The 17701-nt window shown below is 34.7% G+C and overlaps 1 protein-coding gene across 2 annotated transcripts; it reads right to left on the bottom strand.

The window, feature by feature from the left end:
• Positions 1 to 3004: 3004 nt before the first annotated feature.
• Positions 3005 to 15842, bottom strand: LOC122845003. Of its 2 annotated transcripts, none has more exons than XM_044140934.1 (5): positions 15588 to 15842; positions 14801 to 14919; positions 8505 to 8556; positions 7127 to 7203; positions 3005 to 6024 (listed from the first exon to the last, which is right to left on the bottom strand). In XM_044140934.1, exons 2-5 carry the CDS (start codon positions 14910 to 14912, stop codon positions 5369 to 5371), a joined length of 897 nt encoding a protein of 298 aa, XP_043996869.1. In that variant the 5' UTR covers positions 14913 to 14919; positions 15588 to 15842; the 3' UTR covers positions 3005 to 5368. The 2 variants fall into 2 exon arrangements, with proteins under 2 accessions (XP_043996869.1, XP_043996868.1); XM_044140933.1 differs by having other exon boundaries at positions 14801 to 15169; positions 15588 to 15841.
• Positions 15843 to 17701: the final 1859 nt, after the last annotated feature.

The following is a 17701-nucleotide window of genomic DNA, read 5'->3' as shown; positions in this document are numbered from 1 at the left end:
ACTCTTCCTGTAGATCTTTCCAAAATAAAAGCTTTTCTTATCGTTCTGCGTTCGATTTGTACGGAGCAAAATTGGGGCCATGAAGTTTATTAAGCGTAATAATTTTTAAACTAATAAAAATGTGATTTGAAAAAAAGGTTGAAAACTGTTTTTCAGATTCAAGTTGTTTTCACTTTTAATTTTTTTTTTTTTCAGATTCAGATGGTACAAAATATATCCCTTTATACAAAATTATCCCAAGTTGAGCATAGCTTTGACGTTTTCTTTAATATTCAGCTATCCCAACATAAAAGCTATCGATGTTGGGATAGCTTTGGGGTAGCTCTCAACTTCAAGTCTGAACTTCCAAATCTGAAAAGAATCAGAAATAAAATATAAATTTATAATTTTGATCATCTGATAATATAATTTTGTTCAAATTAAATCTGATGTTGTGAATGATAAATATGTACTTAGAAGGAAGAATATATGTTTACAAAAGCTTTATAGTAATAAACAGTGTTAAAGATATCAGACCTTTCTAAATAATCATTTTTTTAGACTCCAGGGTTGGCTCCAGTGCATAGCTACTCATTTAAATAAACTCCATGTTTAAAGTGTATTACTCTTGCAGTAAATTATGACTGACATGCTATTATTATGTGGTTAGTGAGGGGGGGAAAGTCACTTTATGTAGGTCAGAAGAGTAATGGCTCACGGCTGTTGTAGTGTTTTATTTTCATTTCATTTCATTTTCTTTTTAATATGTTATTTATTGTATTTTATTTCGCATTATAATATTTACTGCTGGAATCGGATTAGGGACAGGCAGCCACTAGGGAGCGCCCAAGACAACTCGCAATTTTGGATCTATTTCCACCAAACAACTTTTTTTGTCTCATCACTATTTTATGCTTAGGTTCTTCTGCTTTTCAGATTCATGTTTTGTGCATTATTTTCTTCTGTGTGTTTCTTTCGCAGCACATTCCTAAGTCAGAAACACACTGTGGTCCTACTGAAATGAATCATTTTAATCCATAATAATTTCCCTTAGAAAACTTAAAAGTTTCCCTCATAACCTTTTGAGGGCTTGACCATTCTCTGATAATGATTCAGCAAGAAAAAGCAACATAGAAGAGGTTCTCTTTTCTGCTGAATGCAAGCATTTATTATAATTTGTTGGTCTCTATTGAAAGAGGAATCTGAGCAACAGTTTGGTTTTCCCCAAAACATGCCAACTCTGTGTTTCTAGGAATCCTGTTCTGTTTAACCATTTCTTGAAGTTCTTCTGGCCTCCAAACTTGTTTAGATTTTGTCTTGGCTGCAGGATTCTCAAACCCCCACATTTGCTACCAGACGCTGGTTATCCGTATAAACTTTGGTTTGAGAAAACAAAGCTCCTCTTCTTTCCTGTGGGCTGAAGAACAGAGTTGATGATGGATCTTTCAAAAATGGAAAGTACTGTGTTCTTTACTGTCTAAAAGATGAATCCAACCATGACTACAGACCTAAAATTACACATGTTGCGTTTTTGCTTGAGTGGTCCCTTCAAATTAAGAACCAACTAACCTACTGTTCTATGAGTGGATGAAGCCAATACTTTTTACTCTAACATTATTTAAAAAAGCAAATAATAATGAAGGTAGTACTTCTTTGATCTTCTGGTTTCCTTCACACCTGAAAGGCTTTTTCAGCAGTGACAACTGAATTGAAAGGTTAAGATAAATAATAAGAGGTGGAAGTCAGCAATAAAGCGTGTACATTGTTTTTTACTCTTCAAATAAGGCATAATAAAGGATGATGACATGGTCAGACACGTTTAAAAGGAAGAGAACCTCTCAAAAGATCAGTGAAGAAAAAAGAAAGAAAACCAACTGGCTTTTTATAGTCTGCATCTATTTTAGTTGTGTAAAAAATATAGGAATGCACCCAAGTTAGGGTTATCACAATACTAAAATCTTCAAATCGATACTAACACTATGAAAAATATTTGATACTTGATATTATTGCTGATACCGTAGTAACATTTCTTGAAGACAAAGTCTTCTTTCTAGTGAAGAGTAAAATGTCTGAATAAGTTTAATTACCATATGATGATATTTTATTTCCTTCATTAGGGCAAAACCAGTGAGACTGATTTTTGATAGATTATGAGACAAATTTAATTAATATTATTGTTTAATATCATGGATAGGCTTTCCTTTTCAGAATAGCAAATGATTACTCTTAGATGCATAATAAGGTCAAGTAATACTAAATGGAATATATATTTTGTGTTTTCTTTGACATCCTAGATGTCAGAGAAATTGAAATGATTCAACTTGAGTAACGATGACAACATAAATGTATGGGAGTAGTTCATGCTAATAAAAACACTATAAAAGTTTCTACCATAAAAGGTAAAATGTCTTCACAGTTCAGCTTTAAAGTATAACCACCCCTTGTGCCAGACACATTTTCAAAAATGCCACCAAAAATGGGCGGAGCCAATAATTAATGAGGGGAGTGGCCAAGTTTGGGGTCAAGTGGCTGGGCTAAACTGCTGAGTTATCCACTTTGTTGCTACATGTAGCAACTTTTCAGACGACATAGAGACTTTTTTAAAACAAGTGAATACATTTTTAAAGTGACTAGCAATAAATCTAGCAACTTTTTCTGACTATAGCTTTTCTGTGGATTTTTCTTCAACCACCAGGGTGCTCTTTGGTAGGAAGTGAATCATCCATCCATTTTCTAACACATGCACAAAACTGAGAAACACTATCGATCAGCGCTTGGCTTGTAACTCGTCGCTGGAGGGAGGGGGCTGTCTGTGCCATCATAACCACAGGAAAATTGAACTGCAGTAGCCACTTTTCAACCCAAGGAGGGAAGCACTGAGGGAGTTTTAGGAGAAACATAGCATCAAAACTAAACAAGTTTACACAAAAATGCCAAAGATTTGCACAGAAACAAAGAAAAACATTACCCCTCAAGACTAATTTTGACAATTTATTAGCAAAACAAAATGTTGATTTGGGGAAGATGCACAAAATCAGAATGTTGTCATGTTAAATGTTTGTTCTGCATCTTTATTTCAGCTTTTATCACTTCGTCTGTTAAACATAAGTACAACAATGGTGTATTAAGGCCATCGTAGGCAGTTTAAAAAAGGAGTAAATTTCCCATCTCAGAAATTTTCTAGAAAGCCCCCCAGAAAGTTTCTTAATTTGAACAATTCTAAGATTTTTCTGAAAAATAAAAGTTTTTGTGGTGGAAATTTACTCTTTTTTTCTATCCACAATGGTCCTAATACACTGCTGCAGTGGATAAATGTTAACTTCATAATAAGAAGAAATTTTATAACATCTGCAGATAATGCAATAAAAGCAGTGCTGATTAATTTCAGCAGATCACTTCAATTTTACTTGAGTCAGATAATAAGCTGGTTTTATATTTTACACTTTAATTTTTTTTTTTTTTTTTTTTGCTCTCCCACCACTTTTTCCCCAATCATTTCAGACTATATTCATCAGAAATATTTCACTTACATTTGAGGCTATTTCCTCAACTTATGAATAAAACACTAAATCTGTCTAAACGGTGCAGTTTTTAGAGTCTGAGGAGGGAGCTCATGTCAGGGAGATTTACTTCATTGCAGTTTGGGGAGTTGTAAACTTCTGAGGATTTAGTTTCCAAATGCTTTAGTTATCTACACGCTACACACAGCAATCTAAAGAAAAATGCTCTTTCAGAGCTCTTCAGCAAATAAAGCTTCTCTGAAAGGCTTCAGAAAGGCTTCTTCACTTTATCTTCTTCATTGATGTGATTTATCAAGAGTTTTCAATTATTGAGTCAAAAAGTTTTAATGCTGGCCTTCTGAGCTCAGTTACACACACACAGTTGTTCCCACTGTTTTTGCAAACATATAAATCTCACCTCAAGCTTTATTTCCAACTTGAACACTGTTGTTCTTAATTTTATATGATTCAAATCTATTTTCCTGCATAAATAGAAAATAGTTCCAAAGTGTTTAGTAGAGCTTAGGAATTGGTTGTATTTAAAAGTGAATTCCAATCACTCATATGATTTGGGTTTTATCAGGATAACTGGGAATATGCATCTGAATTTTAAGGAAAAATTGTTGATTTAGTTACATTGTTTTTTTTTTTTTTAATTCCTGGAAGGGCAAGGTGATTAAAACCAAAGAGTTCCCATATGGTAGAATTTATTGATTATTCAATGTTCACCTTATTGATTGTATGTATAGAGAAAAAAGGAACCTCAATTTTAGGAAATCAACTAAATAATACACCAAACGATACACAGTTTTTCTTTTTTATGAAAAGGCTGCCAGTATTTATTTTGTAAATATTAATCTAGTCACAAAGTTTTGTTTGCGTAATTATTTATTTTTGATTGTTTTGTTTTTTAATTGTGCCACCCCAAAATGTATGCTTTCCTGGTCAGTCCAACCCTGAAAATGAACATTTTCTGTGTTCTCTTTCACCATCTGAAAAACAACTCATCAATATGCTCAAAAGAACATAATTTGAAAATAAAGCATTTCTTTAATTATTTCATAAATTATCATTATTATTGTTATTATTATTAATGTTCACGTTTCTTATATATATATATATATATATATATATATATATATATATATATATATATATATATATATATATTCATCTCTGCTCTGCGTATTACAGCAGAAATGCTAATGTAAGGTTTTGGTTTTTTCTCTGTTAATTTAGGTTTCTGTGTCATTTTCAGTTAATTGAGTCTCCTTGATGTCTGGTCTACCTCTTGATTGTCCCCAGCTGTCCCTCGTTTCCCCTGATTACACCCTCCTGTGTCTCTTGCTACCTGTCAGGTTCTCTCTATGTCATTGTGTTTAGCTGCGTAACCAGTCGCTACCAGTGTCTGAGCTCTTAGCCGTACTGCTGTGCTGTCTGGATTCTGTTCTGTTGGTTTGGACTATCATTAAAAATCATCATTATTGCACTATGGCTGGGTCCTCAGCTTCCATCCTCACCTCTTCAACAGGCAAAAATGAGCCTACTGTAAACACAATCACATTTATGCGACGCTGTACAATTTTCAAACGTAAAATTACACCTTTTATTTTGAAAATAAAATAAAAAAAAACAGTTCACAAGGTTTTAAATCAAAAAGTTTGAAAAACAGCTATAAACAAATCTAGAAATGATCAGTAAATAAGTTGTGTAGGAATCAAAAAGTAGAACTGAATGTCCAAAAAGCGAAGTGTTATCTCCACCTGTTCTGCTTTTTAAAACATGAAAAAAATAATTAAAGATGGGAAGCAAAAGAAATCTGTGAAAGCTCTGGTCAGCAGGAAGGTTGGAGAAAAAAGTCTTTGTCCTTTTTTTAAAAAAAATTTATCTTATGCAATATCATCATAGTCTTCCTCGTCTTCTCCTCCAATGTCGTCATAGTCCTCGGTGGAAGCAGTGGAGGCGTTGTCCCTCGCGTCGTAGTTCTGATGAGGCGTAAACTCATCCTCCACCTTCACATAGTCCAACTGCTGCTCCATGCTCTCCTCGTACTCATTCTCATCGGCCAGATTTTCGTAGCTCTGACCCAAAGAACCATTGCATTTGATATTTGGATCCAAATCGCAGAGAGGAGGGGGAAGAAACTCGGTTTCATCCTCCACTTTGACGTAGTCCGGCAGTGGATCCACGCTCTCCTCATAGTCATTCTCCTCCGCCAGGTTCTCGTAGCTCTGGGCGACTGAAACTCCAGAGTTTGTGTTTGGATCATTGCAGAGCAGATTTTCCTGAACCTTGACGCAGTCGAGCTTCTGGTCCAGGGCCTCCTCGTAGTCGTGGTCACTCTGGTCATCATGCTCACCTTCCTCAGCCAGGTTCTCGTAGCTCTGGGCGACTGAAACTCCAGAGTTTGTGTTTGGATCATTGCAGGTCAGATTTTCCTGAACCTTGACGCAGTCGAGCTTCTGGTCCAGGGCCTCCTCGTAGTCGTGGTCACTCTGGTCGTCATGCTCACCTTCCTCAGCCAGGTTCTCGTAGCTCTGGGCGACTGAAACAATAAACTTTCTTTAGACAGTTTCTTATCCCATATGGAGAATTACAGAACACAAATCAACTTGGTTGGTGACGTATTATCTAACGGTGACCAGCAGATTGTTAATAGTGACTTATGATGCTTCCTTGACCAGGTTCGGATTGGTCTATGGTCTAGACAAAACATGTTCGTCACATTTGTTGCACAAGATCATTCTTAGATGATGAGATTTTAATCTGCTCAGTTCTGCCTATTTTGAGCTCCTTTCATAACGAGCTGCTGCCTCCCCAACTCAACGTCTACACTTGCAAGAGAAAATGACTGCAAACAGATGTGCAATTGTCCAACCATACATCTTTGAAAAGCACAACCAACAAGAATGCGGCAAGTAGTTTCTGGATGGTAAGTCAACAACAAAACACTTGTCTTTTCCAGCAGCCATTGTACAGCGCCTACAGCGGTAAAACCAGCTGAATAAACATGCTGGAGCTCAGCTTAGGCTGCTAGATTATATGTGTTTATTAATATACTGTAGATAAATGTGTCGCTGTAAGCAAAACATATTTATAAGTTCTTCTCCTAATTAAAACTCAGAGAATTCAGGAATGTAAATAAACTCCACATGTCTCATAATCTCATTTGTGTAGTTATGTCACATTCAAGCTTCCAGGAGAGTTGAGAACATAAATTCGAAGTTAGTTTATCACAGATCACATTAAAGTTGTTTTTTTTCAGGGTTTTAAATTAACAAACGTTCATATAAGAGTTACTCTGAAAGTATCTGCAGTGTTCAGTTGAACATCGTTTAATTCACTTTGTTCTGTTCATTTTAATCAACCTCACTGAAGCCCAGAAAAAAAAGCACAAAAGTCTGATTTATAATGTCCCTCACACTTGCAATTTTCAAAAAACTGACTAATCAAAAGGAGCTTGGCTTCAGAAGGCTTGACTGGCAGTGAATATGTGGCTTTCTCCTTCTGCGTGGAATTCAAAGTTTATTGTCAGATAGGTCAGCTGTCATACGGCGCCACTTTCTTTTTCAGTTCCTCGTGCAGACAGCTTGTGGCAGCGTCCAGTTTCTGTCCATAAAATGTGCTGGTAAGAAAATGAGCTTTACCTGCTGTGAGAAACTGTGTCCGAGGAGGAAGAGGAGGTGTGTTGTTGCCAGATTGCGTCAGCTGATATTTGTTGCTCCTGAAAAGTTTTGAGAACAAAAAAATATTGAAGTTAATTTCTTTGAACTAACATTCTGAAAGAATGCTGCATTAGATGAGTGGAAGGCGCAGAAATACAGTCAGTATCCATGGGCTTTATCAGCAAAGGTGATGGAATAATCATGAACAACAAATATGCTGTATTCGCATTAGAATAACTTTGCTTAAGAACTCAAGTAGAACTCTCTTTGAGAAATTGGAGAAGTAGTAGCCTTGTTGCCAATTTAAACCACAAAAACAATGCAGCAGTTGCACAAGTAGAAATATATGGCAGCTGCAGTGAAAAGCTTTTTAACTCGAGCTCCAGTTGTTTGAAGGATGCCTCATTAAAATCTTTTTGTAAAGACGTTTCTTCAGTCTTTAGATGCATAATATTTAGAGACCCATCTTTAAACTTCTTGTAATGCTAAAGTGTAGTTAGCATGGTCTCATTAACTGACCAGTCTAGGGGCTTTTTCAGTTTGTACCTGGTGTGCAAAAACGTGCATTTGAATTCATGGCACATAAGATTTTTCCAGTTTTGTAATTTTTCTAACCACAATGTATTTATTGGGATTTTATATGATAAGCCAACACCAAATAGTGCATAACAGTAAGAAAGAATAATTTGTTTCAAAATTGTTTACAAGTAAAAGTCTGGAAAATGTGCCATGCATATGTTTTCAACTCCCCTTAATAGTAGTTCCTTAATTAAATAGAAAAAACAAAATGTGAATATGTACGAGTTCTATCAGTTCAGTAATTAGAATAAACTAGAAAGCATGAACAAACATCGAAGAACTATAATTTCTGAACAGGGTCATAACTGAGCTTGTGGCTTGGTTACTGTTTATTTGTTGTTGCTCTTTACTAAAATAGTCTCACGTTTCCTACAGACATGTTGTGCTGTTCAAGCTGCTGGGTTCAACAGTTTACTACAGAGGAGAATAAATCTCACAGACTTACAACATTACTCCTGATACAGACACCTGGTGAGAAAATGGGGAATTTTCAGCAGTAAAGAAATATTTTACTTCATTCAAATAACCCACATCATCAAGACAAGAAGGGTTTTTGTTTTTTTTTAGCATTTTCATCGGAAGAATATTGCAGGTCAAGGTGTTTAAGTGTTTGACCGATCGATCAGTTTCTGCTTATTGAAAACTTTTAGTTATGTCCTGTTCCTGTCTGATCCTTCGACTGATACTTTAAAAAAGCTCTGCTTGTTTTTAGGATGCCTCAAATCAGGATGTGATTTTGCTATTCAGAGAAACTAAGACCATACGTATGAGAAGACCTTACTCGATTTTGACTTCAGGTCTTTCCTGAAGCTGTAAAATTCGGTGTTTGCCTGCTGAAAGAAAGAAGGAAAAATTATTTCAAGTTATTTGATGCTGTAGAAATGAAAACAAATAACATTAATACATTTCATATCATTGCGGCATATTGGAAGAGGCTGATAGGTGTTATTTTCTCAAAATCCAAACATTAATGATTAAAAATAGACTACTACAACCACTACTATTTTAGTTATAAAGCACTTTTGAACAACATCTGCAACAAAATGATGCTGTAGCAATATATAAATAAACATTCAAAATATGAAAAGGACAAAAGTCGACAATAGAAACAATAAAACACTATAACTGAAATAAGTGCAAAAGCCTCAATGTGTGTTAAAGAGCTCAAACGGAACAAAATAACAATAAACACAAATTAAATGTTACACTGGAATTATAAGCGTTGTTAAAACAAACTCAAAGGTTTTCCTGTTTTCATTTTTAGTCATGAAACATTTCAGACTTTCTCTCAAAATGCACTGATGTTATTCATGAAGCAGTCTTTTGTTGCATTTGTTTGCTCCAAGTTCATCTCTCCAAAGCAGAGCAAAGCCTGGCTCTTTGCTGCTGCTGCTGCAGCTACGCCACAGGGATCATTAAAGTTTCATCTGAGCCGATCAAATCCACAGGGTGCCTCTAATAATAGCATTTCATACAATTATAATAACTTCTCTATGGGGTTGAAGACCTCAGAAGTATTTGTGACGGTAGTAATGATGTTTGGTTTCCCCTTTCCTGTTCAGGACTTTCATGTGTGGCAGGAAAAGAGCAAGTTCTGGGTTTTCAGGTTAACTAAACACCCAGAGGCTGTTTTGAGTGAAGAGGAAACTTTGCCCACTTCTAATTTTGAGGTCTCTATTTACCAGTAAACGGACAGGAAATTGAGAGGTGCGAGAACTCACTCCTACAACTGAGCCACCAGACTTTGTTCACTTCTTCCTGAATTTTTTCTGAAGCACATTTTACGGCTTTACAACCAGTTTATAGTTTATATCATTCTAACATGCTGAAAACGTTCAGGTTTTCTTGTCTGTGATTGGTCACAGAAGAAATAGGCTTATTTTACAGATGGAAACAAATTTGTTGGAAATTCTGGTAAGAATGTTTAGAGCTTGTTTAAGGAATTCATCTTTTATTGTAGTCGCACTTTACAGTAAAAACACAAAATCTTACTGAAGAATTTTTGGTCTTGTTTTTACTATATCTTCATACACTTAAAATAAGAAAAACTAACTTAGAAGTAACTTTTCATTGAGATGTAAGAGCTTGTTTTAAGTCAATAATTCTTTAATATTGATTAAAAAGTTCTAACAAAATTGGCAGATTATTTCACTTATAACAAGACATTTTTCCCATGTTGCAAAGGAAATAATCTGCCAATGAAACTAGTTCTCTATCATCAATATTAAAGATATTATTTATAATATAATATTATTGACTTCAAAAAAGCTCATATAACTTGGTGAATCGTTACTTATAACTTAGTTTTGTGTTATTTGAAGTGCACCACAATATTTGCAGTAGAAACTGGACAAAAATACTTGGTAAGATTTTGTATTCAGTTTAGCAATAAATTGCTTTATCAAAATAAAATATCAGTTTGAGATCATTTTTTAGTTTTCTGACAGATGCCTTCAAATTGCCTTTTAAAAGATCCTCATATTCTGAAATGTTCACAATGTTCTAATAAGTGGAAAGAGAAATGGGCCCACATCCTCACACATGCTCCACCATACTTTAGACACCACATTCGTCCTTTTTATTATAATTTGCTGATTGGAAAAAGTCAAACATAGACAGAGAATATTTATAAGGGAATATTTATGAAAAGTCAAGAACTTATAGGAGAAACAATGTTCTATCTGTTTCTCTTGTTTCAACTCTTTCTCTTTATTTATTTAGATCTCTTTGTATTTCTCTCAGTGTTTCTCTCACTTTCTCATTTATTATTATTTAAGTTCATCATTAATAGATCCAGGTTCCACAGAAGCTGATATTTGCTAAAAAATAATTGTTTGCGGACACGGTTTAGTAGCAAACTAACAATGTGTGGTAGCCTTTGGGTGTTTTTTTTTTCAGCTCGTTTCTTATAACATCAACTCGTTTTCTGTAGAGATCATAAAAAAATATCTAAATGCACCGTTTCTAATTTTACTTGTTCAACATATTCAGATTTGTAAGAAAAAAGTAAAGAAAAGAATGTGTAAAAATGATCAATCAAGAGTCAAAGGCTTCTCGATATAAAATCAATTTAAACAAAAACTGACTCAATGGAACAAAGTTGAATTTTTCATCATCACTTAAAATCCCCCAAAACCTGCGATGCACTGAGGACAACGGAGACATTACTTCACAAATTCATTTTGGTCGTTTAATAAATTGATAGATATGAGTGACCTCAGCATTTTTGTTCATTTAAGTTATTTCAACTTGTTACTAAGTTGTGTTGTACAGTGCAGTGAAAAAAAATGCACTGAAATTAAAGACTGAGTTCCTCTAAAGTTTTCAGTGAGGTTATAATAACGTAGTAAGTTTTAAAAAATTATTTCAAGACTTTTTAAATATCATTACCAGAGTAAGTCTGTGTGCCGATTGCTTATTAAAGCTGAAATCAAAGTAAATAAAAAGAAGCATTTTTCTAATCGGTGCTTTTAGCCTTAATAAGAGCATCGTGAAGAAAACTGTGGCTGCATTATTAGATGGGATGTTTTAATTTTTATCTGAAATAAGTAAACATCACTGTGTTTAAAAGCCGAAAGCATTGAAATGAAAATAAACGCAGAGGTGTCAACACAAACACGGAAACATTCGAGGAAGCCTTATTCTTGAAAAAGAACAAAAAACATAAAGAAAACAAAACAAACTTGTAGAGGAAGAATGTAAAGAAATGAGGTTGGATTATATTTTTATTCTCTATTTTGTCTGCTTGCACAGGAAACAAGAAGAAGTTTAATCTGCTGAAGGCAGAACGCGGCGCAGCTGCATAATTTGATACATTTAATGATCTTATCTGGTATTATAATAACTTTGTGAGGAAGTTATAAAACAGAATGATGATTTTTTTTTTCTGTCCATCCTGCAGCTTTTTGACATGAATGTTGAAAGCAGATGTGACAGTCATGATACAAAGTTATGATGACACAAAGTTTTAAGAATTTTATTTGGAAATATATTACATTTTATTGAAAAACCCAAAACTGATATGCTGGGTACCAAGTTCTGGACCAATGCTACCTGACGGTGGCTCTTTCTAGTGAACCTCTGACCTTTCTGTTTGCCCTTAAATTTCAGGCCAACTTTTGATAAAAAATTATTAATTTCCCCCTTTTTTTTTCTTTGAGGGGGGGACCATTTCTGTTCTGATTAAATTAATGACCTAAAATTAGGATAAAGGATCATTTTGGTCATGATGAATACAGTAAAAATTGAGTTTGACAAAGAATTACAAGCTAAAAATATAATTTTAATCTTATCACTGCAAACAAAAACTAAAATATTATGAAAAACTATATCTGCAGCACTGTTACTGCTAAATCCATGCACTTATTTGACTACAATGTGTTATTTTTACTATTTAGATCTTCCCATTATAGAAGTTGCTGCTTTCAATATTCTTTCTAAATGTACTTTTTCACTATTGTAATCCCTATTTTTGCCCATTTTGGTCACAGAAACACTCCCCACAGTTTTATATGTTATTTACACTGTCTGGTAAATAACATAGATAAATCTATGTTATTTATTTGCAGCTCCCGTAAGCAGAATAATGATGCATTTTAAAAAAAATACGACTAAAGTAGCAGAGTGAGAACGGAGCCTGAGCTCTGGTCAAACAAGCATATAAAGATGCATATCTGTTTAACTCTGGGTTTACTTTTAGTTTGCAATGTGTGAAATTCTGTTTTGCAAAACTGCAACAACTCATACCACAAATTTCCTCATAGATTAAGTTCATCACTAAAGAAGCAGAACAATGAGTGACACAAGAGTGACATCAAGCAAATCAGTAAACCCAAACCTCCAAACTTGCTTCATAATAAGATGCAACAACAACTGAACAAGAATGAAACCACAGAACTATTTATGAAAGAAATGATGTAATAGTTGGGTGTTGCACCATGAACATCAACAAGGAGGAAAGTAGAACTAAAGGAGTTTTGATTTGGCGGAGTGAGAAGAAAAACACCTCTTTGGATTGAAAAAGTTGGAGAACTGAGTTTTAGATTCTTAAATCAGACTGTAAACGTCACAGTTGATGTTTACATTTGAGGCCCACGTGGGTTTGAGGATTTGGTTTTTTTTGTGTTTATAAGGTTTCTGTGTTCTGTTGAGTCTCTGTTGTCCTGTCTTCCCATTGACTGAGTGGACCTGTTCCTAGTTTCCCCTGATTTTCTCCCTGTATTTAAATCCACCTGTGTTCCTTGTTCTTTGTCCGGTCCTCGTTTTGTCGTCTTGGCCACTGTCTAGGCTGTCACCAAGTTGCTACCAGTATGAGAATTGTTGCTGTTGCTCGCCTGTAGCAACTGGATTAAGTACCAGTTGCTACCAGAGTCCGAGCTGTTGCTGTTACTCATCTGTGCTGCCTGGATTGTTTGCCTTATTCATTATTAACTCATCATTCTCTCACAATAACCTGTGTCTGCCTCACCACCTGTAAAACCACAAGCCATGAAAATGGGTAAGAAATGTCCAGTTCAGCCAACATTCACATGGGACCCACATAAAGCTGAGCGACTAACCTGGAACATTTATTTTCTGAAATCAGTTTGTGCGTCTAAAACAGAATTTATGTAAATTCGGAGGAGACACAATTAGTTCTTATCACAGATATCGTTTACAGCCACTACTTGTTATGTTTTGTGGTTTTTAACATAAAACCAGAATGCAGACAGAAGTTTAATTGCTGATGGTATCTTTGATCAGTGATTATAGGACAACAATAGACAATATAACTCCTAATGCCCTGCTGGTATTAGTACCGCTTTTACTCATTTTAACCCTCCTGTTGTCCTAAAATAATATTTAGTGGATCTTTTAGTGAAACTCCCCAAAGATCCACTAACATTTAGTGAATTCACTAAATGTTAGTGAATCTAATATTTAGTGGATCTTTGAGGAATTTTAACAGTGGTGGGTCATTTTGACCCGAGGACAACAGGACGGTTAAATAACGTTTCAGTAATGCACATCTCTGTTGTTGTACCATTTTTATTGTCATTTAACGTAAATTGCTGAAATGTAAAAAGTTTTGCAGATCAACCCATCCAGTTGTACTTTCCTTTGGATTGGAGTTAGCTAATTCTAATAATGGCACAGTATTTATGTTGACATTTTGCTCTTAATGTACAGTATCTAATCTTTATTCTGTTTTTATGTGTCTTATTTTCTTTTATGCATCTTTGTGCTTTGATTACCTGCCACCTTGCTGCTGTTGGGATTGCATTTTGCCTTTTTGAGGCAATAAAGGAATTTCTATTCTACTCCAGCGTTGAAATGACTAATCACAATACTCATAATGAAGTGATTATTCATCACTCAAAAAAAAGGCAATCTGATGAAAGAACGACATACTCAGGGCAGTAGTTAAGCTGAAAATGTACAAAAAATATACACATTTTGAATTTAAAATGATAAAAACCTTCTTTTCCTGAAATTACGTTGACCCAGAACTCATCAAGTAGAACTTTTAGCTTCATATTCAATAAAAAAATTTAAATAAAATCCTACAAAGCACCTGCTGCCATCCAACTATTAATTGATTAATCCAAACAATGATCATTTATCCTACACTGTACTGACGTTAGACAGATGTTAGAAGGATTTTTCTCAGGTTCTGATGCATCCTTTGCGACTAATGATCAAGTGTTCACTAAAGCAATTCTGTGTTATTGCATTTTAGAAAATGAAATGTTTATTTTCTTAAATAAAAAGGGAAATGAATTTTAATGTACATCTAATATTACATAAAAAGGCTTAACAAAGCAATGGGCCAATTTTTCCTTTGATTAATTCTTTAATCATCAGAAAAATCAGTTGATCAATAACTAAAATCACCTGTAGTAGCAGCTCTATTTTGTTCTATTCTATTTGAATCCAGAAAGTTAAGTGGAGATTGAAACTGGATGCAGGTGAGTAGATCAGGTAAATGGTTTCAGCTGAGCAATTCAGGAGACAAAATTAAAACACTTTTGTCTGATAAATTCAAATATTTTGAGAGAACAACAAAAAATAGTTAAAAAAATATATATCTCAGCTTACCTTTTCTGGAAATACACTTGTTGATGAGGATGAAGATGAGGCTGATCACCACCGACACAAAAACCATCCCCAGTATCACCAGCACCCAGATGTATTTGCGTAAAAGAGCCATGAGATCTCTGCCAAACACCACAACCCATTAAAGAAATGAAAAATTTAAAAAATGGTTCTCTTACTTCAACTGGTTTTCATCTGTTGCTTTTCAGTATACAAGGCTGTGGATCGGAAAGACAACAATTCACCACTTCCTCTTTTTCAGCGTTGACTAAGTCTTAATGTTATTTTGGTATCAGCATCTGAATGAGAGACTCAAACCAGCCTCCTGACAACCTCTAGGGACTGTTTTTGTGAGGAAGTCCGCCTGACGCTCTGCCAGCAAAAAAAGAAAGAAAAATGTTAACGGCTTTCTTTTTAGCTGGTTGACCTAAAAACCAGCTAAAAAAGTCTGTATTTTAACATGAAAACAGGAGGCAGTTTTTAATTTAACAGTTGATTCCATCTGGAAACATGTTTCCGCTTAATGTTTCCATGAAAATGCCCTCATTTATCTTTTCTCCCCAAATGTCCTGTACTCAACGACTTCCTGTTCGCTTCCAAGAACACATACTGCTTGTTCACAATTACGTTAAGGTTACATATTTTGACTTCTCTATATTAGCCCCAGCCTTTTGTGAAAACAACTGTTCTGTTTCTCAAATAGGACATAGGTAATTATGCTGTTAGGCTGACATATTATGTTAAAGTTTTAGCTGAAAAATCCCCCAAAAACTACAATGATGTGTCCTACCTTTTGAGCAAACAGCCGATAGAGCCGAGGCTGGGTCAGAACCGGCCGTCAGGCTCAGAGAACTGAAGGTGAATGTGGGTGGCATATTTCGGCAACAGTCATCATGTGCAGAAACTTTGCATAGCAGCTTCTCATTTTCTCCGTTACAGTGAAGAAACCTGCGGGTTGAGACTCTGCCATGCTCCGCTGACCCCAGCTTGTGGGGGTTGCATGTCTGACAGAGTCACAGAAGGGCAAAACTATCTGTGAAGAGGGCTTCAAGCCTCTATGTACTTAAATATAAAAATTTCTAAATAAATGCAAGGAAATGTTTCCAACTAAGAGAGCCAAAAATGTTAAAACCAGGGAGGGAAAAGTCACACACATCTGAGCCATTTGAAGTTTCACTTCCTCTGTTGACACCTTTAAGCAATGTTATGCACATATTTACTATAAATCAAATGTTTCAGGTTATCACACAGTTGCATGGATTTTTGATAAATAAACTTGATTTTTATTCAAGGTGAGTAACCAGATTGTATGTCGCTTTTAGCGACGTATTATGAGTGGCATTTTTTTATTGAGACACATGCAAAAAGCTCTGCAACCAGCTTTGTTTAAATAGTTGAATGCTGTAAACTAGTAGTATCCAAACTTTTTGCCATGAGGTGCCAAAGTTTTTAAGGGGAATGCACTCTGAGGCACAAGTTGTATTTGTTTGTTTTCGAAGAAAGGTGAAAATAACTTTCAGTGCCTCTCTTTTTTTATTTTTAATTTCTCAATACTAAACTAAACTTGCCCTATTGAAACTAACAAATTAGCCAGATTTTTGTTGAAAAGGAACAATCATTTTAACACAGACCAATAAACTCCTTATTTGTGTAAAAGTTTATTTGTTTGTTTTTCTTTGTGGAATATTAATTAATGAGCATTCATTTGTGTTTTGTGTCTAGTACACATTTTTTTATTTTAGGAAACTTTTCATCAACCACCTCTGCTTGCAGACCAGATTTGGTGCATTCCACTGTTGTGGTCAGGGCCCACAAAACAAACTGTGGACACCAGAAATTTGTATTTGAAATTCTGAATTTTACAATATCTAGGATAACTGGGTCAAATATTTGTAGGTTTCCTTCCACAAATGTCTGAAAGATTAACTGATACATTTGAAAAAGAGTCACACCTGTACATGTATTTCAATGACACACCTGATGTTCACTGCTTTCTGGTTTAAAACAATGGGAAAGTCAAAGAAGCCAAGATACCAGGAAGAGGAGTGACAGGCCATTGAGCCATGTATGTTTACACAAACATAAAAACGTACAGAAGATGTATAAGCAGAATATGTCATAAGTATCATGGACGCCTATTTTTTTCACATGTAGTGAATCACAGAATAAGAAATTCAAAAACTTATGTCACATTGGTTTACAGCATTGAATTGAGGGCAAAACTAATCTTAGAAAATGAAATGGCCAAAAATGCTACAATAACCCTTTACAACAACAACAATAATAATTCACACATCATAAACATTATTATTATTATTATTATTATTATTATTATTATTATTATTATTATTATTATTATTATTATTATTATTATTATTATTATTATTATTATTATTATTATTATTATTGCTGTTGTTGTTGTTGTTGTTGTTGTTGTTGTTGTGGTGGTGGTTATTGTGATTATTGTGATTATTGAGGTCAGCGTGGGGACAAGGTAGTTGGACTAAAAATTGCATAGATTTTTTTAACTAAATACAATTAAGTGTTTTTGTGGTTTATTTGAGAGGTGAAATCTAATACAATTTTGGTTTCTCATTGATTGTACTGACCTATTTTGATTCCTAAATATTAATTTTGACAAACATTGGCAAAGTTCTTAGGAAATTTAAATGTTGTGCTTTACTAGAAACTATTTTGTTTTTGGACACTATTTTGTGAGTTGACAACATGCCACTCACAACATGGCGGACGAGATGACGTATCGTTTCTACAGCGTAGAGAAGCGTGCAGCCCGCGGGGTGTGTACTTCTCGGTCTATGGAAAGTAAAAACATCATGATTCACAGGAAATGCTCCTGTTTCCTTTCAAACAAATCACACTGCAAATATTCAAAAAATGCCTATT

Source organism: Gambusia affinis, linkage group LG15 (genome assembly GCF_019740435.1).
Source record: "Gambusia affinis linkage group LG15, SWU_Gaff_1.0, whole genome shotgun sequence".
Classification (NCBI taxonomy): Eukaryota; Metazoa; Chordata; class Actinopteri; order Cyprinodontiformes; family Poeciliidae; genus Gambusia; species Gambusia affinis.
Note: the sequence above shows the minus strand (reverse complement) of the source record. Positions and strands in the feature narration are given on the sequence as shown.